This window comes from Canis lupus, chromosome 37 (assembly GCF_003254725.2).
Source record: "Canis lupus dingo isolate Sandy chromosome 37, ASM325472v2, whole genome shotgun sequence".
Taxonomy (NCBI): Eukaryota; Metazoa; Chordata; class Mammalia; order Carnivora; family Canidae; genus Canis; species Canis lupus.
The window spans coordinates 25539965-25561247 of NC_064279.1; the positions used below are offsets into that span (position 1 = coordinate 25539965).

The 21283-nt window shown below is 36.8% G+C and overlaps 1 protein-coding gene across 8 annotated transcripts in view; it reads right to left on the reverse strand.

Moving 5' to 3' along the window:
• USP37 (ubiquitin specific peptidase 37) overlaps window positions 1-21283 on the reverse strand; it is a 96019-nt gene that overhangs the window by 59362 nt on the left and 15374 nt on the right. For 5 of the 8 annotated variants that reach the window (XM_049106792.1, XM_049106793.1, XM_049106795.1 and 2 more), the window contains 6 exons: window positions 18151-18251; window positions 15062-15240; window positions 14632-14709; window positions 9661-9780; window positions 6402-6499; window positions 5163-5247 (listed from right to left, as the gene is read on the reverse strand). In XM_049106792.1, coding sequence (XP_048962749.1) covers window positions 5163-5247; window positions 6402-6499; window positions 9661-9780; window positions 14632-14709; window positions 15062-15240; window positions 18151-18251 — 661 coding nt within the window. The remainder of the gene's footprint in view (window positions 1-5162; window positions 5248-6401; window positions 6500-9660; window positions 9781-14631; window positions 14710-15061; window positions 15241-18150; window positions 18252-21283) is intronic. The other 3 variants (XM_025442098.3, XM_025442096.3, XM_025442095.3) reach the window with 1 other exon arrangement.

The following is a 21283-nucleotide window of genomic DNA, read 5'->3' on the forward strand; positions in this document are numbered from 1 at the left end:
GTATATGATATTAATCAGATGTGTCTTCTCTGTCTCCTGTTTCATCTGTGGCTAGATTCTCATTTTTAGATTCTCCATTTTTGTGTGTGTATTTTTAAAAAGACTTTATGTATTTAACAGAGAGAGGGAGAAGGTTCTCCACTGAGCAGGGAGCCTGACATGGGGCTCGACCCCAGGATCACAACCTGAGCTGAAGGCAGACACATAACTGAGCTACCCTACGCGGGTGCTCATTTCTGTTTCTGCAGGTAAGTCTTTTGTTTCTTGATTAACCACTTTAAGCCCATTTTGCTCCCCTTTTCCCTCTTTCCACTTTTTATCTCAAGATTTATTCTTTCCTACTGCCTTTTTGGCTTTATTTCTACTTTTGCGGGCACAGGTTTCCCCTCCTTCACTGCCCCCACCGCCACACACATACCCACACACAGAGCTGACTTTCCTCTTGAGCATCCCGGTGGCAGGCCTATCAAGGAAAGTCTTTGTGAAGCTGGGCTGCCTGGTTGCTGCCTTATGGTTTCAATTTTTGTGTCTCAAGAATTAATTCTATAATTCTTTTTTTTTAATTTAAAAAAAATTTTTTTAAAAATTCTATAATTCTATTAGGTCACGGAATATTTTCCTATTATTTTCTCCTAAAAGTTTTAATTCTTATTTAGGTCTTTAATCTCCTTAGATTTTTTTTTTTTAAGATTTTATTTATAAGTATTCTCTACAACCAATGCAAGTCTGGAATTCACAACCCCAAGATTAAGGGTCACATGCTCTACTGACAGCCAGCCAGGTGCCCCTACCTTAAAACTTATCATTAGCTTCCTAACAGTTGCATCTCTTACTGTGCACTACTAAACACTGTGGTTTGAACAGTGCAAGGTATATGTGCTTCCATTCTTTCACTCTCAACCTTTCATCTTTATGTTGTAGTTGTTTCTTTTAAATAGTATATAGATAAAAAAAAAATAAATAGTACATAGATTATTTTTCTTCCTTTAAAATCCAATCTTTCAAAAAAATAAAATCCAATCTTTCTCTAACTAGAATATTTTATATTTGTATTTAACATCATGACTGATTTGGACTAATAACTTTTAATATCCATGTACTAATTCTTTTTTTAAGATTTTATTTTATGTACTCATGAGAGATACAGAGCGAGCGAGAGAGAAGCAGAGGGAGAAGCAGGCTCCACGCAGGGAGCCCAACGTGGGACTCGATCCCGGGTCTCCAGGATCAGGCTCTGGGCTGCAGGCGGCGCTAAACCGCTGTGCCACTGGGGCTGCCCCCATGTACTAATTCTATCACCTATGTCATTTCTGAGTATTTATTAATTTTTCTCTTCCATGAGTTGTATTTTCCCATTTGTTTGTATGCCTAGTATGTTTTCTTGGATGCCAGACATTGAGAATTTTATTTTATTGGGTGCTAGGTATTTTTGATTTCTATAAACATTCTGGAATTTTGCTCTGAGATGTGGTTAGGTTACTTGGAAAAGGTACGATTTTGGGGTCTTGCTTTTAAGGTTATGTGAAAACTGAGCAGCAGTTAGTCCAGGGATAGATCTCCTTACTAATGAGGTATGACCTTTCTTAGTGTGCAAATGCCTACTATTAGGAACAAGAATGATGCCTGGCTTTATGTGAACTCCCAAGTATTATTCACTTAGATCCTGTGGGTGATTCCGTCCCAGGCCTTGGCTAGTTTACTTACCTGCATATGTTGATCAGAAGTCAACTGAATACCCAGGGGGACCCTCTGCAGATCTCTGCAGTTCTTTCTCTGTGCCGTTATCCCCTCTGGTCTCTGTTCTGAGAGTTCCAGATGCCTTGACCTTCCAGGACTCCTAGCTCCACTTCCTCAACTCAGGAAGAGCAACAGGGCTCTGCTTGGTTCCCTCTCCTGTGTGGCAGCCTGGGAACTTTCTCCAGGAAGCAAGCTGGAGCAGTCATCAAATTAATTTCATTTGTTTCCCATCTCTCATGGATCTCTGTCCTTCACTGCCTCATGTCCAATGTCCTGAGATCCATTAATGTTTCATGTATTTTGTCCAGGTCCTCAGTTGTTTCATGAAGGAGGGCAAATTTGGTCCTTATTCCATTTTGGCCAGAAGTGGAAGTCATCTTTAACTCTTTAATACATGCAATTTAAGTCCTCAAAAGGAACTTAAAATGTTTAATTTCCCTACACTCTTCCCCACTTCTCTATTTCATATTGTCTAGTAATTTTTTTTGCTTTCAATCCTATTGTATCCTCATTTTATAAAAAACTATCGAACCATTCAGATGTACAGAATAACCCTAAGTGGCTATTAGTCATAATAGCTGCCTCTGGAAAGATAAACAACTAGGAATCAGAAAAGAAAGGGAGATTTACTTTCCACTGTATGCACCTTGTAACTTCTGAAATTTCCACCATATGCACTTATTAATTATACAGAAGGATTTTGAAAGTATTTAGATTTTTATATATGCTTCTATAATTCTGCTCACAGATATTTTCACTCCTTCCTTGGTTCAGTTTGCTTCTTGCAGAATAAATCATCTCTGTATCTAAAAACAGCATTTGTCTGCATTTTAAATTATAATTTATTTATATTTTATATAATTTTATATATAATTATAATCTTATTTATAATTGATTTATAATTTAATTAGAATTCTCTAATACAGAATTCTTTGATGCTATTACTCCAGTATCTTCTGTTTCTATTGTTGTCATCTCTTTTCCGTTTTTAAATGACATATTTTCCTTCAAGTAGCTTTTAAAATTTCACGTACAATGTCGATTTTTTTGTTTTGTATCTGCTGTTTGGCATTTGTTGAAGCTTTTCAAGGTTGTGGACTTTCATCATTTGCATCCATTATTTCTCTGACAAATTCCTGGTCTTTATTTTCCTTGGTCTTATTTTCTCCAAAATACTACTAAGACATGGAGGATGGGGGTGCCCTGGTGGCTTAATTGGTTAAGCATCTGACTCTTGGTCTCGGCTCAGGTCATCATCTCAGAGTTGAGAGACCAAGTCCCACACTGACCTAGGCGTTTGGTGCAGATTCTGTTTAAGATTATTTACCTCCCGGATGCCTGGGTGGCTCAGCAGCTGAGAGTCTCTGCCTTTGGCTCAGGGTGTAATCCCGGGGTCCTGGGATCAAGTTCCACATCAGGCTTCTTGTGAGAAGCCTGCCTCTCCCTCAGCCTATGTCTCTGCCTCTCTTTCTCTGTCTCTCATGAATGAATAAAATCTTTAAAAAAAAAAAAATTATCTCCCTCCCTTCTCCTTCTGCCTCTCCCCCTCACCACCCGTTCACATGCCTTCTCTAAAATAAATATATCTTTAAAAAAAGACATGGAAGATCAGACAATGGAGCTCAACATAAGCCTCTTCATTTCACATTTGCCACCTTTTCTCTGTGCTGCATTCCACAATCAGTTGTTCTTGACATGTTTAGTAGTTGCTTCAGTTACCGACCTCTAATCTGCATGGGACTTTACATTAGAGGTTCAGAATTCTTGCCCCTATGCAGGTAACACAGATGTCAGTCACTGAAATTCCCATTTCTGTGTATTTGCTCTCTGCTCGAGAAGCATCAGGCAAGCAGCACATTTATGGTTCTAAACACAGGTAATTCTACAGAAGTGTTTTACCTTGGTTTATTACCACAGAGAACAGTTCTAGATATGCAGCTTCATATAAGAAACTAAATTCTGGCCTGGGGTCATATTCAGTTCCTAAGTATGAGATTAGGCTTTGAAGACTCAAACCTAAATACTAAATACTTGGCTCTAGTCTGTGTTTTCCATTGCGTCTACAACTTTAGTCTTTCTCAATATTAGTTTTTTCTCACTGATTTGGAAATTTTCACTTCATCTCTGAATGCAGTTTTGCATTAAAGAAAATTTCTTTCTTCAGCCATTCCTATATACAATGAATTCTGTTATTCTGAGAAGAAATTTGTACTATATAACTAAATTTAAGTTTTTTAAAAACCTAGACTCCTTTAAGATTCTTCTAATAAGCAGATATATGTCTCTCTCCTAAATTCAAATAACTTAGTCACCGCTGCAGTCATAAAGTGTTTGAAATACCACCCAAGGAGTAGTCCTTGGATCCAGTTCTGCTGCCATAAAAGGATGATGAGTGTAAAGGTAAAAGCCCTAAAGCAACCAAACAGGAAAATATCTAAAAATACAATATCAAATTCTTTACTTCATCTCATTTTATCAATAATTAAGATTTTTTTTTTTTACCACTCTGAATTAAATTCTACTAAAAAACCAAAATATTACTTAATAGGTCATTACATAGGATATCTTTATACACCACCATTACACTTACTTTTTTACATTTACCACTACCCCTCCAGGCTACATTCCAAGATCATGCCTTCTCCACAAGTACTTAGCAGTTGTCTCATATATTTATATTCAGTAAATCTCAAAAAAATTTAATCTGTATCTATAGGATCAGCAACTAAATTTCTGACTAGCCTTTCCCAATAAAAAATACTAATGTGTAAGCTTTTATTTTTAAAGAATTTATTTATTCATGAGAGACACACAGAGAGAGGCAGAGATATAGGCAGAGGGAGCAGCAGACTCCCTGTGGGGAGCCCAATATGGGACTCGATCCAGGACCCCAAGATCATGCACTGAGCTGAAAGCAGATGTTCAACCACTGAGCCACCCAGGCATCTCCTGCAACTTGTTTTTTAAAGCAAATGTCTTAACTTTTGGTAGTAGCTTAACAAATACACAGGCAATAAAGGCAATTTAAAATGCCTCAGAAGAGATCTTAATATGTTCACTGCTTGGCATGATGGAGAATACACTGTTTAGAATCTAAGCGCATTCCCAGTCAACAACCTGTGGCCTCAGTACCTAGACCTCAGTTTATTAATTTGTTGAAAAATGTTAAAAAAACAAAAAAAAACAAAAAAAAAACAAAAAAAAAACAAAAAAAAAAAGAGAAAGAAAAAGAAAAAGCATCTGAAAACTAAAACATTTCCAGAGTGCTGTTTTACTAAAATGTCATGAATCTATGATTCTCATCAGTTTCATTATTTTAAATTAGGGTATTCACTTAGTGCATAATGCACAGCTGACCCCATCATTCAATATTCTGAAGAAGAAAGCACCTCAAGCTCTTCACAAGGTCTATTACCAACCCATACCTGTCTAAGTTAGTGCTACCAGAGGAGTAGTCCTTGGATCCAGTTCTGCTGCCATAAAAGGATGATGACTGTAAAGGTAAAAGCCCTAAAAAAAACCAAACAGGAAAAATTTAATTCTTAAATCAACCATTCAAGTTGATTTAGTAATAAAATTATGCATTAGGCCTGTTTATATTTAACTCTTTTCCCCCTTTCTTTTCATCAAAGTAATATATATTCATGTTAGAAGATCAAACACTGTGGAAAGGTTGTTTAGGACAGCAAATACTCTCCTGTCCAAAAGCTCTACAAATTTTGCTACTAATTTCTTAACCACTTTTTAAAACTTTTCCTCACTTCCTTTATAATGTTAGATAATGTTTCTATTTCTCAATTTATTTCATTATAAACAGCATCAGTTACCTCTATTATGAAAAATTAGAAATTTCTCATTTATATTACCCAATTCTCGGGCAAAAGACTTTTTTTTGGCTTAACAAAATACTTAAGCATTCTGTTTTCTATCTATAGGTTGACTATAAAAGGTGAAAACCAGTAAGTGCAGTTTACATAATATATTATTATTTCAGAGGTATGAATTTTATTAGATACTTTTTTCTGTAGAAGAATATCACAATCCCGAACCACTAAAAGAAAAATGTTTCTAGAGTCCTAATCAAATGAATTCTCTTAACCTCTCAAAATCATGCCATATTTTAGCTTGCTTCAATTTAATTTCCACCTGATATAATATTTAAATTAATACTACATAGTGGAGTCTCTAAGGAGGATCAGAGAGATATGTTAAATGTGCAAACATTCCTATCAATTCGTGGACAGTCTTTTAGTTTTTGTAAAAACAGGGTACAAGCTGAGCTTAAACAACTGCTTTAGGGCAATAATTCCAAGATGTTCTGGAACTTCTAACATGTAGCAACACTGATAAGATTCAGTTTTAACCACTTTAACTCCTTGGATTCATTTTATGGTCCAGGTACTTTGACAATGAAAAAGTTTAATTTTAGGTAGTTAATTAGGAAAGAAAGTAAAGGTAAATTTTTTGCTAATAGAATAAAGTTCCTTTACATTTCTAATACTTCAGGCAAGTACTGGATACAAATTGGCACCCAATAACTAGTACTGAATCATGCAATATTCCTGAATAATATAGAGATAATCCCAGTTTCAATTTTTATTTCTAGTCTTAATACAGTATGTCATATAATAAATGATTATCTTATATGAAGACCAAATACTTACCTGATGTCCTATTCTCTTCTGACTGTTTCAAACTCAGCTGCTTCTCTCTACTGCTGGTTAAATACTTTCTGGAGGGATCTGTCATAGCCTTGTTGTTCCTACAGTTAATAATTTAATTCAATATATGCATAGGTATATAAAGACACAGTTCTTAATTTTAAGTAGTTATCATTTCAGAATATTTACATTTCACATGTAGTTAAAATTCCTTAAGTCACATTTCCCCCATGTATTACTCCCAAATACCTAAACCTATACAAGTGGAGCAGGATCACTCAGAAATACACTCATGCTTTGATTAATAGTGCTTATTTTAGGAGACCCATCATGCATATAGCAGATAATGCAGATACTCTACCCAGACTCACTCTGACCCCACTTTTGTGTCCTCTCTTCCACACCAATTTAGGTTTGTTTTTGACAGCCATACCCAGGGCTCTTTTCCACAGATTGTCCTCAAGCTACTAGAGTTCCTTTACCTGCACTCTGAGAGTCACAAGTAAGGTCAAGAAGCCCAAGCCCATTTCCCTTGCCTTGGATGAGAACAACTTTAAAGTGAAAAAACTTTTTAAAAATGGTTATATAACATCATTTCCTCTTTGTTTTTTTTTTTTTTAAAGATTTTATTTATTTATTCATGATAGTTACACAGAGAGAGACAGAGAGGCAGATACACAGGCAGAGGGAGAAGCAGGCTCCATGCAGGGAGCCCGACGTGGGACTCGATCCCAGGCCTCCAGGATCGTGCCCCGAGCCAAAGGCAGGCGCCAAACCACTGCGCCACCCAGGGATCCCTCATTTCCTCTTTGTAATTAGGATGAAGCCTAACCTCTGCTTGATTTTTGTCTGAGATCACATTCAGGCTTCACTTCCTATACTCACTGACTGACTTGCTTTCCCTACTCCTTTCCTGTTATCCTCTGGGAGTACTTTCTTAAATAATCACACAAACCACCATTTCAGGGTCTGCTTCTAGAGAACTTGATCTACAACAGCTGGTTGTAGAAATGGGCCTAGGAAGCATACTTCTAAGCACAGGATTCTGGAATTGGACCATTTATTTGGCAATGGTAACAGAAATCCTACTACTGGTGAAAATCCCTCTAGGACCTTATATTTTACAATTACTACAATTTTTCATCTGTAGTGAATTGGGATGGAATAAATTAGAAGAGAACATGGCTCATGCGATATCTCTAGCATGCAAGAAATGTGGTAGATCACAAAATGGATCTTACTGGAGTTACAGAAATGTTCTAAAACTAGATTATGGTGATGTTGCACAACTTAATCAATCTACCCAAAATTACTGAATTGTACATTTTTAAAAAAGTGAATTTTATAATATGTAAATATGTACTTCAATAAAGTTTAAAAATATGTCCCAAATTATTCCTTTCCTTGTCCCTGTCAAGAAATCCAGTCTAATCTATTTTCCTATTCCTTAATGGGATGGCTTTGTGATTTCTTTCCCCAAAATATTGCAACAGATATTAAGAGTTTGTAACTTCTGATTGTAAGGCTAAAAGCACTTTGCAGATTTATGTTTACTCTCTTGGAACCCTGACATTGCTTTGTGAGTAACTCCAGGCTAACTTGTTAGATGATGAAAGACACATGGCCCAATCATTCTGATCACCCAACTACTAGGCAGCCAATATGGGTAAGGCCATTCTGGACCAACCAACTACTAGCCAACTCACCAAATGACCATGGATGTGTGACAAAATGAGAGTACTCAGCCACAATCAGCCAATTCCAGCCCAGATAAGCAGAACCACTCAAGTCGCCATTAACTCATAGGCGATAATAGCTACTATTTTAAGACACTACATTTTGGAGTGGTCAACAGATAACTGATACAAATGATATAGAATAATAACCATAAAGACTATAGAACTGTTTGATTGTTGCTATGAGTACTGATCCACTCAAGAGAGAATATGATAGATTCAGCTGAGCCAACCATCAACTTAAACACAAAGACACCATGAGGAATCACTCATCCAAAGTGATTGGATCAAAATCATCAGTTGCGGGATCCCTGGGTGGCGCAGCGGTTTAGCGCCTGCCTTTGGCCCAGGGCGCGATCCTGGAGACCCAGGATCGAATCCCACGTCGGGCTCCCGGTGCATGGAGCCTGCTTCTCCCTCTGCCTATGTCTCTGCCTCTCTCTCTCTGTGTGTGACTATCATAAATAAAAAAAATTAAAAAAAAAAAAAAAAAACAAAAAAACAAAAAAACAAAATCATCAGTTGCAGCCCAGCTCTTTAGGAATTGAGAGTAAGACCATGCTATCTGCAGCAAAAAAAAAAAAAAAAGTATATATTCCTTAGGAAGTATCACATACTACTCCTGGCATATTACTAAAGACTGAATATCTGACTATGGGTCATCAACCAGAGCTCGCCAACATGAGCTGGGTGCTATCATACTCCTGAAGTCGTAAGATCAGGAAGATAAGAGGAGTAATCCTTAGAAAAATGGAAGTGGTATACCTAGGATGAGTTCTACATAAACAGGAATAGATAACAAGAACAGGCTTTATGAGTACTCCCTATAACCAATGAAAGAAGGAAAAAAAAAACCTGGCTCGATTCATGGATAGATCATCTCAGTATCTTGCTAGAAAATGAAAATGAAGTGTTGTTGCACTAGAGAGCCATTACTGGACTGCCCAAAAAGGGGATGGTAAAAGGAAATCCTCTACTGTGCAGAGTTTGAGAGGTGCATTTCATTCACCACTCTGTGTGGAGAAAGGAGTGGGCTATGGATTCCTAAATAGTGGCAAACTGTTTGCATGGATAGTCAGGAGCCTGCAAATAACAGGCCTGGAAGATCAGGGAGAAATGATTTATGAAGAGATAAATGAATAGCCATAAGGAAATGTATATAAAGGGTGAAGATCTTTTTCACATATTAATGTTCACCAGAGAACTCCACTACAGAGACATTAAAAAATCAGGTCCTGGTTCCCCCACAGGGGGAACTTTTTCACCCGTGGGAATAGTAAGAATCCCATTTAATCTAAAGCTATGGCTGTTACTCATTTTGGGCTCCTCATGTTGGCAGAGCATCAGGCAAAGAAAGGAAATGCTATACTAGCAGGAGTAACTGGTTTGATTATTATAAGGAGGTAGGGTTGATGCTATAGCTATATAATGAGGGCAGGAATATGTTTGGAATAATAGGAGCACACTAGGGACTCTCCTAGTGCTATCATGTTCAGTTTTAACTACGAATGGGCAATCTCACCAACCATGGCCTGCACAAGCACAGAGTGACCAGGGGGCTCATCCCCACAGGGATGCAGATCTTAGTCATATCACTAGGCAAATCACCAAGACCAGCAGAAGTATTAGTGAAGAATGCAGTAAACCTAGAACAGATGGTAGAAGAAAAAGATGATAGTATCAGTTATAGCCTCAGGGCTATCTATACCAATAAGGACAAAAAGGACTATAGCTCATCCCTTTAACTCTCCTTTTGTAAGATTTTCATCCAGATATTGGGCAGTATCAATGTGAAGAATCTGTGATAACATGGAATGAATTTAATAAGTAATGCTCCAATAGAGCCCCTCCGATCCCTTCGTGTTACACCTCCAAAATGTGTTTTCAACAGTTAGCACCTGCAGTTCTTCTTCAGAGGACTGCCTTTGGGCTACTTAACATATTCTGTCCATCTGGGCAGAGCCACAGAACCAAAGACTGTACAGTATGAGAACACAAAAGCCCAACTTCCTTACTTCAATTTGGAACAGACCCAGAGTCCCTTGCTGGATCAAGATAAAGCCTACTCTCCCACAGAGATCACACCCTTGGTTGGCTTCCTCCCGTCCCTGTCCTATTTTCCTCACTCTGGTCTCTCTTATGGGCACTTTCTTAACAAGTCACTTTTCAAGTATATTAATCTACAGTCTTCTAAGAAACTTAAACTTCAAAAAATCTAACTGTGATATTGTAAAAAGTATTATTAGCCCAGAACAAAGATCAGAAACTTAGGGCTCACCAGACAGAATTCTAAGTGGGAAAAGTGAGATGACCCCAAAGTGTGGTGAATATGGTGAACTGGCATGCAATTGTTTATTACAACCACCGTTTAGCATATCTGTCCTATAAAAGCCAGAAAGCTAAAAAACTACATTTCCTAGTTAAGTGTTCAGGATGTGAATCAAGATAAGGTAATTACATAGAATTGTATAAGATCTGCAAAGTGGAAGTAAGACAAAGATCATGTGTTCTATTGTGATGGCAAAAACCATTTTGGAAGTGTCTGGTTTTTCTGTAGAGATTTCTAATCTTGGTAGTGTCAGCATGGTTCCAGAGATGACAGCTTCCAATTCAGCTATTAGATTTGGCAATAGAGACACCTGGGTGGCTCAGTGGTTGAGAGTCTGACTTCAGCTGAGGGCGTGATCCTGGAGTCCCGGGATTGAGTCCCTTATCGGGCTCCCTGTATGGAGCCTGCTTTTCCCTCTGCCTATGTCTCTGCCTCTCTTTCTCTGGGTCTCTCATGAATAAATAAAATCTTAAAAAAAAAAAAAAAAAGATTTGACAATAGCCAGGAGCATCTTTGGTGACCTGATCTGTGGCATAGTTCTCAAAATCATCCTGAAAGCTTAACCTATAGCCTGTATTTTCAGGTTTCCTAATGATTCTGGTTATTTCATACTCTCTGAAGGCAAACATTTTTGTGTGTAAACTAGCTAAAGTGAATTTTATTTCCTACAACTGGACCCTGAACCCACAAATTTTGTTACTAGAAGTGGGGTGCTATCATAACAAATCTAAAATATATTGCACTACCTACAGTAGTAAGGTAGAGAGTAAGGACTCCAATATTACAGATTAGAAAGCTGGTAACGATTGTTATATCTCAGCAAGATATTTATATCTTGTTATCTGCAGGGGCACCTGGATGGCTCAGTCGGTCGAGTGTCCGAATCTTGGTTTCGGCTTAAGTCATGATCTCAGGATCAAGCCCCACATCAGGCTCTGCACTCATTGGGGAGTCTGCTTGAAAATATCTCCCTCTGCCCCTCCCTCAACTTCATGCATGCATGTACGCACTCTAAAATAAATCTTAAAAAAAACAAAACAAAACAAACCCAAAGCCTGTCATCTGTAATGTCTTTGAAAGCAGACTGCATACTTACTCAACCTATAGCTCTAAAAGATTGAGACAATATGAACACTGGTCTGTGTTTCAGCAAGGCCCTATTCAAGACAGATAAATTCAGGCAAGGGCTAGCCACCTTACAATCAAAGATGAAAAAGAATACAGCTCTCTGTGCCAATGGCCTAGAATTGAAATTGCCTGGTAATGAGACCATACGAGACCAAAAAAATCCAATTCCTTCTGATACTCAAACTGAGGCAACGTTAGGAGGTAACTGAGGAAGTAGCTTGGGAAAAAACAACTGTATGTTAATATTAAGGGAAACTGGGTAAGGGTACAGAGGAACATTCTATATTGTCTTTGCAACTTTTCTGTAAATCTAAAATTATTTCAAAACTTAAGAGTTTATTAAAACAAAAAATCCAAACAACAAAAATAATGGCCTGAATTCTTTCTCAAGCCTATAAAATCCTGCTTGTTGTAGCTTTAAAGAAACTTCTAGACTTCTAAAACTCCTAGATTTCTGGATACTTCTAAACTCCCAGAACTTGATCAGCATGAAGCAGGCTACAAAAGCTGCATAATAGCCCCAAGGAAGAACAGAGTCTTCAAAACCTAATTCATCTATGCCCTTGAAAGATAACAGGCAAAGGAAATCTACCAGAGGACAAAGTCAGGAGTCAAATGAAGTATAGTGGGGAAGGGAGTTTCTCCCAGAGGATAGAAGAGAGACTGCGATATGGGCTAACCAAGAACTTACTCTACTGCCTTCACTGTCTTCACAACTTCTGCCTACAAAGATTTTATTGCTGCAATAGAACAGCAACTCGTTAAGTTTCCTATTCCTGCCTTTTCTAAATGGAAATTTTTATTGTGGTTATCCTATGCCAGCAATGTATAATGATGTATGCATGGAAATGGGAGTGGGGAAAACAGATTAACTTGCCTTTTAGGTATCAGACTATGAGGAACATGGTAATATGCACACTATGATCTTATAGAGAGAACTACACATCACCCAGAGATCCTGGACTCTGAACTGGATATAATGACTAAACATATGGGAAGAATGATGAACAGGTATACTTCTATGGCTAGAGAGGTAAACTATAGTAGACTGTTAAGTTGTCCCCAAAAAACTGCTCTATCCTTCTGCCATAATAGGATTTGGGATAGGCCAGGCATATTTCCCAGTTTCTCATAATTTGATATAACAACACGACCAAATTCTGGCCAATGTGCACCAAAGTAGTGTGTACAATTTTCAGCCTTAATGAAAGCAGTAAGCCCTCCCCTTTTGTTCCTTTCCCCACTCCCACCAATAGGCATGCAAAAATGAGAGCAGAGGCTAAAAGCAGTTATCTCAGTTCACTGTAGGTCAAAAGATAGTATGAATCTGAGCCCATGGTGATATAGTTTTAGGTATCACACCAGTCCTATCACCTACTCAGTTTTATACCTATTGCAGCAATAGGACAAAGATCTCCATAAATAAACTTTCTTTAGCTTTTTCCCCAACTACCTTCTGGTGACCTCTGACCCAGAATACTAGTTAATTGACTATCAACCGATTTCTGTTAAGGCATTAATTGACCATTTGCAATGATATGGATGGAGCCAGAGTACTAATGCTCAGCAAAATAAGTCAGTCAGAGAAAGACAAATACCGTATGATTTTACTCACATGTGGAATTTAAGAAACAAAACAAATATTCTAGAGGAAAAAAAGAGAGAGGAAAACCAAAAAACAGACTCTTAACTATAGAGAACAAACTGATGGTTACAAGAAGAGAGCTGGGTAGGAAGAAAGGTTAAATAGGTGATGCGGATTAAGGAGTACACTTGTTGTGATGAGTAGTGGGTATTTTATGTAAGTGTTGAATCACTAAATTTTACACCTGAATTAATATTACATTGTATGTTAACTGAAAATTAAATAAGAACTTTTTAAAAAAGGTAATAACTGAGGTGTTTCATAACAGTATAATAACCATTTTCCCCCCAACATAAAAAATTCTTCCCATGATGAGGAAGAGATTGTGAGCTGGTGACTGTTCTGTTGTTAGGTCTATCCTTTTTTGTTCAACCAGAAAATACCTCTAAAAGACTGATGTTCCTTGCATAGACATGTCAGGTTCACATCTTTTTCTTTTTACAGAGAGTGTGCCCACAGGCAAGGGGGTAAGGAGGTAGTGGCGTGGGGAGGGAGACAGCATCTTAAGCAGGCTCCACACCAGCGTGTAGCCTCAAATGGGGCTCAATTTCATGACCCTGAGATCATGACCTGAGCTGAAATCAAGAGTTGGACCCTTAGCCAACTGAGCCACCCTGGTACCCTGGGTTCACATCCTTTTTACTGCTAGGCTAACTTTTCACACAAATAGGGTAAAAAAAATTCACAGGTAAAGAGAAGGAAAGAATTCACAACAAAATAACAGCCAACAAGAAACATCTGTTTAATGAGTTCTTCAATTCTATTCTTTGTCTCAGTATTGCAGGTAAAAAAAGCTAGGATGGGAGAGGTAATGAAATTACCAAAACAATTAGCAATGGCCAAATAATCTCTATGGAGTCTATAATCTACCATCACCAAAATACTTTAAATTCTATTCTATCTTTAGCATTCTCATAAATTGTACCTCCTCCACCAATATTCCATAGGGAGTGTGTCAATGTAAGAAACACTGATCTAGTGCCATAGGCATTCTTTTTTTTTTTTTTTCTTAAGATTTGAGAGAAAAAGCATGAAGGGGGGAGGGGCAGAGGGAAAGGGAGTGTGACTCCCAGACTTGGGGCTCAATCCCAGGACCCTGAAATCATGATCTGAGCTGAAGGCAAAAGCTTAAGTGACTGAGCCACCAAGGTGCCTCTACTGCCATAAGGTTCTTTTTTTTTTTTTTTTTTTTTCTTACTTATGATAGTCACAGAGAGAGAGAGAGAGAGAGAGAGAGGCAGAGACATAGGCAGAGGGAGAAGCAGGCTCCATGCACCGGGAGCCCGGCGTGGGATTCGATCCCGGGTCTCCAGGATCGCGCCCTGGGCCAAAGGCAGGAGCCAAACCGCTGCGCCACCCAGGGATCCCTGCCATAAGGTTCTTAAACCAACTTACGATGATGAATCATTTTCCTTAGGGTAATCTTCATTCAGCTCTGAACCAGATGATAACATTCTTTTTCTCTTTTCAGTCCTGTAGAGGACAAAGAAAAAAAGTTATTTAAAAAAGCCATAATTTATATCATTAAGAAGTGTAAACCAACAAACTCAAGGACAAGAACCATGACTACTGCTGCCTAATTCTCTAAACCACATTTTGATTAATATACTGTATATGTGCATGCTCAGTATGTGTCACTGACATAAATTATAAATAAAACAATTACCTACTAAAAATATACTCTATACTTTCTTCTAATATACTTTACTAACCGCACAATCTCCTTTTTCTCAAAATATTTGTCTTCCTAAATGGCATAAAAGACACTTATTTATAAACAGGCAGAGCTAATGACTAAGAAAGAAAAAAAGTAAATCTTCCATACCTATTTTCTAATAACCCTGATCTAAGTGGTGTGGATGCAGATGTCAAAGAGGGAATTGTCCGGGTGACAGTTATTCCACTTCCTGTTGCAGTCTTAATTGATCCTCTACCTGGATTACCAAGAACTTTTCGAAATGGAATATCATCTTTAGTTTCCAAACTTCCTCTTTTTGAAGATGCCTGTAAGAGTAAAGTTTAACATAGCTAAATGTTCAAATTAATTGATATGCCTTTAGATCATTGATTCCAATGTGGAATCAATTTTTAAAAATACAACTGGAAACCCATCTCCAGACATTCTAGCCTAATTGGCCTAGGCTGAGGCCCATTCATTAGTTTTTTTTAAAAGCACTCCAGCGGAGTGTAATATACAATTTGTGTCATAAGCTGAACTTGACACTTATTTTCTTCCAGCACGCCTATAAATTTAAATTTTCCACAATAAAACTAGAGGCAGAAAGGAATTTTCTTTGAATATTTGACTTAAAAGACTCAGATACACAAGATATGATTTTAGTGATCAGGATAAAAATAAATCTTCAGAGAAAAAAATCCAGTATGATTATGATAAAGTGACATAAATGTGAGAAAAAGGAGCAACAATGACATTTCGTTGCCACAACTAAAATGCCAAGTCACAAATACCTCATATGACTTTTGATGGGATTCTAGTCTGGAGGAATGAAACCAATATAGGTAATGATGGGAAAAATGAAACGAAGAGTCAGTCCACTGGCAGAAGATGAATCAAAGCATTTATCTTAAAGACACAGCAAGAACATACAGGGTGAATATGGCAATTTAAACATATTAGTTTGGGAAAAGCAATATTGGGAAACAGTGCTTTTGATCAGCTTTCTGCCAGTAAATTTTACTAGATTAAAAGCTATGTGCTTTGTCTATGGGAGAAATTTCCAATTTCTTTCTTCTATAGAATTACATACAATGTTAGGATAGGAAAGAAAAAAATCTCTGAGATCATCTGAATAGTTTTTAAAAGTTATTTCCAAATGGGTAATACATTTTCAAGATTCAAATATCAAAATATTATTATAAAAGCCATTTCCTGTGATGTTTCATTATCACCTACTACTACTATCCACCAAATTCTTCCAGTTCCCCAGAAATATCGCAGCTATTATATATACATATAAATAATCAAATGTGGGCAGCCCCGGTGGTGCAGCGGTTTGGCGCCACCTGCAGCCCAGGGCGTGGTCCTGGAGACCCTGGATCGAGTCCCACGTCAGGCTCTTTGTATGATGCCTGCTTCTCCCTCTGCCTGTGTCTCTGCCTCTCTCTCTCTATCATGAATAAATAAATAAAATCTTTAAAAAAAAAAATCAAATGTTTCAGAAATACTTATCTTTACTATATATAATATCTCCTTTAATATTTTCTATTTTGTTTTTTAATTTAATCCCAGTTATGACCCATAACATTGATTTTACAATCCCATTGATAAGAATCATTATTTGTGAGAGTATAAATATTTGTTTCTGCTTTCTATGATAACATTTATACATTTAAATATGGTAACAGTTTAAATTTCTACCCATAGATGAATCTCAAAGTAATTACACTGAGTGAAAAAGCTAGACCAAAAAAAAAATAATAATAATAATAATATATAATGATTTTATTTATTTAAAACCTAGAAAATGCAAACTAATCTATAGTGACAGAAAGCAAACCAGTTGAGGTTTAGGGATAGGGGCCAGAGAGAAAGCAGGAAGGAAGAATTTCAAAGGATGAGGAAACTTTTAAGGGTTATAGTTATGATCACTTGGTTGATTATAGTGATGATTTTAGAGGTATATACATAAGTCAAAACGTATCAAATTGTATACTTCTACTATGTGCAGTTTACTTTTTATTTTTTTTAAATTTTATTTATTTATTCATAGAGATACAGAGAGAGAGAGAGAGAGAGAGGCAGAGACACAGGCAGAGGGAGAAGCAGGCTCCGTGCAGAGCCTGACGTGGGACTCGATCCAGGGTCTCCAGGATCATGCCCTGGGCTGCAGGCGGCACTAAACCGCTGTGCCACCAGGGCTGCCCCTATGTGCAGTTTAGAGCATATCAATTACATCTGAATTTAAAACATGAAAAACACCCCACAACCTATTAAAAAAAAATAAAATAAAATCTTATTCATCGGTTAGTCCAGCAAATGGACTAAGTAATCATCTCTCTGCATAGCCAAATAGAACTCATCAGTTTACTTATAAAATAGTTTCAAAGTTTTTCTTACTTTATGCCTGGTTTCCCTTTAAAAAAAAAAAAAGATTTATTTATTTATTTATTCATGATAGACAGAGAGAGAGAGAGAGAGAGAGAGAGAGAGGCAGAGACACAAGAGGAGGGAGAAGCAGGCTCCATGTCAGGAGCCCAATGTGGGACTTGATCCCGGGACTCCAGGATCACGCCCTGGGCCAAAGGCTGGCGCCAAACCACTGAGCCACCCAGGGATCCCCCTGCCTGGTTTCCCTTTATCTTTCCCTTTATCTTTATTTATCTTATAAGATAAATTTTCAAAGACATAGCACTGCTAAGTTGCAAAAGTGTAAAGCAAGTCTCATGGCTGTCGGAATATTTATGAAAGAAAATATTTAAAAAGCAAATGGAAAATCTTAACTAAAAGTCTGGTATCATATAGTGTAGGGGTAAAGTTCATAATGCACAACAGACCCAAAAGGCATCACAGACATAATAGGAGTAAACATTTATAGCATTGTTAGTATATGGTATTGTGGGCTAATAACACTTTTACATGCATTATCTCACATAAAACCCTTAAAATATTATTGCTATCTCAATTTTACAGATGGAGAGTGAGGCTCAGGATACTCAAGGAACCCACAACTACTAAGTAGCAGCACCCAATCTCAAACCCACATCTAACTCCAAAGCTATGCTTTTAAAAACTACACTTTACTATGGTCCATAATGAATACCATGAGATGTAGAGTATAAGCTATATTGTGTTCAATAAATCTAAGAAGAATAGTATGTGATAAATTTTGAAAAGATTTCATAATAATAGATTATAACTTTTTTTAAAAGCTAGAAAGATTCAAATGAACATACCTGATTGTCTGAGTAAGAAAGCTGCCTGTTGGTTTCCTTCTGTGAAGTCCTGCTGCCCAGAATAGCTCCAAAACTACCAGACCCCTGAGAAGGTTTCATGGCTGGTGGGGGGGAAAATAAATAAATCCCAAGCCGTTTACTTTAACAGAGTTTAATCATCATTATAGAATACTGAAAAAACAGAAGCGTAAAAAAATGAAAGTGCTTATCAACCGATTCTGAAAGTTTACCAGATATATATAGCAATTTAAATTCAGAGCTAGAAACTCAAGCAAAAAATGAAATAATATGCAAAAACTTGGGAAGACGTAAAAGAAACAAATTTTTAAATGAAAATGCTACAAATTCTCCCATATAAATATTTGGTAATTAACACTACTAAAAAGTTGGTCACTGTGTGTCTATGGCATGAACAGTGACACTGGATGCCAAGGAAACATGTCAGAATCAGAGACAGATATACTTCCAATAACGTATACTCCAAAGCATCCTCTATTAAGTTCAGCAAGCAGCATAAATGGCTTCTATTCCAAAGAAATCGATGCTAATGTAAAACATGTAAGGTACTGTAGAAGCATCAATTTGTATATACTTTTTTTTGATTCATACTTTTTTAAGATTTTATTTATTCATTCGTGAGACAGAGAGAGAGAGAGAGAGAAAGACGGAGAGAGGCAGAGACACAGGCAGAGGGAGAAGCAGGCTCCATGCAGGGAGCCCGACGTGGGACTCGATCCCAGGTCACCAGGATCACACCCTGGGCTGAAAGCAGCAAAAAACTGCTGAGCCACTCAGGCTGCCCTGGTATATACTTTTAAAGAGTATTTTATACTTTAGTCAATTTCCCTCTAATTATTTGAAATGAACATTTAAAATTCTTTTAATTTTTAAAAAATGCAAACAATACTGAACATTCATTCTTTCACCTATCTTCTTAAACTAATAAAATGATTTTTGAGGACAGGAATTCTAAGAACTCCTTTTTTTAAAAAAATATTTTATTTATTTATTCATGAGAGACAGAGAGAGAGAGAGAAAGAGAGAGAGAGGCAGAGACACAGGCAGAGGGAGAAGCAGGCTCCATGCAAGAAGCCCGACATGGGACTCGATCCTGGGTCTCCAGGATCACACCCTGGGCCGAAGGCAGTGCTAAACCGCTGAGCCACCCGGGCTGCCCTAAGAACTCCTCAGAATAAAAATTTCTAAAGGATGTACAGTTTTAAACTAAATTGGTATTATCACTTATTATTCCAAAAAAATATCTCACAGTTCCTACCCAGTATTTGACACTATTGTGGTTCCCCTCACACTACTTGCCAATGTGATACCAAAATTTTAAATTTAATTACTGGTGATGTTGAGATTTTTTTCATGTGTAAGAGCCATCTGTTTACTTCCTGAATTTCCTATATGCAGTTTCTATTTCTCTACTAGATTGTCTTTTTCATACTGATTTGGAAAGTACATTTTTGTATATTAGCAACATTAACACTATCACTGTGACTAATATTTTCTTCTTTTTTCTACTCTTGCCACAGATCACTTAAAATTTTTACACAGTACAAATTATTAATCTTTTTTTACTGAATGATTTTTATGTCATACTCAGAAAGTTCTATTCCATCCAGATATTACATTAAAATCCACTCTCCCTCTTTAATAAAGCTTTTATCATTTTATGTTCAAATCCCTGATCAATGTAAAATCTATTTTTTTTTTTTTGAAGATTTATCTATTTTAGAGAGAGAGGATGTGGAAAAGAGGGAGAGGATCTCAAGCTCACTACCCACTGAGTGAGGAGCCAATGCGGGGCTCGATCTCACAACCCTGAGATCATGACCTGAACCAAAACCAAGAGTCGGATGCTCAACCAACTAAGCCACCCAGGAGCCCAAATGTAAAATCTATTTAGATGAATGGAGTGGAATAAGGGAGCCAGCTTTATCTTCTTAAATGGTTAGTTGTCTTGACAGATAACACTTTTATCAAATTTTAGTCTCTTTTCCACTGATCAGAAATGCCACACACTATATAATAAATGCATTATACTTTTTGAAGTAGTTTTACATTCATTATCCTACTCTGGTCTCTGTAAAGTTTATATTATCACTTTGGGGCAGCCAAGGCAACTAAACCCAAAAGATTAAAATAACTAGCCTAAGAGCATAAAACAAGTCACTGCTATTCTTAATTACTATCATATGTCGTCAGTCATGCTTTATATTTATGAGTTCTTATTCTTTAATAAGCCCTGAAATTAAGGTGATATAACCCTTCATTTTAGAGATGAGGAACCTGAAATTTAATCATTAAGTGCTATATTGAAATAAGTAGAGGTAGGATTCAAATCTAAATCTGTTTAGGTCCAAAGCTCCTATTTTTCCATTTATCATGTTGTTCAAATTCAAACTTGGGTCCCTAGACGATCTGCTGTGGTTTCCATTCCAATATATATAGACATGCTTTTCTTACACATCAATTCTTAAAACAGTGGTTCAATTAAAATGATGGGTATGATGGAATGAAACAAAAAGAGAAATATAGACATAGTCCCTGACATATTCTAAAAAATGTTAACAGTATTCAATTCCTTGATTCTAAAATTCAACAGTTATTTAGTAAATTGACATAGCTCAGATTTGGTAACATGAACACAATGAGTAGGTACTAAATGGCACACAATCATAATTTTTTTTTCATTTTACAAGGAAAATAGCACATCAAATAGATACATTAAATATAAGCAAAGTAGCACTGCTACATCCTCATTTTCTAATATTTTTATATTTAAGAAGCCCAATTTAAAGTCTGTCAACTCTAAAGTATTAGTAATTTATTAGTAATAAAGTTTTGATAATAATAGAGCTGGATACTAACAGTAATAACAGAAAACTTCTTTTAAGCACTAGATTATTCCTTAAAAATATCTATAACATTTTTTAAAAAATCAAAACATTTTAAATGAAAAGGATTAGGAAGGGACAGGGGAATCTGATAATATTGTTTATGATTTTCTATAGTACTTGCTGTCTTCACAGTAAGACTAAAACCATGGAGTAAGTTTCACATAGACAAAGACAAGTATCTAAGATTTATATAACAAGGTAACTCTTCCCAATCATAATTTAAATCT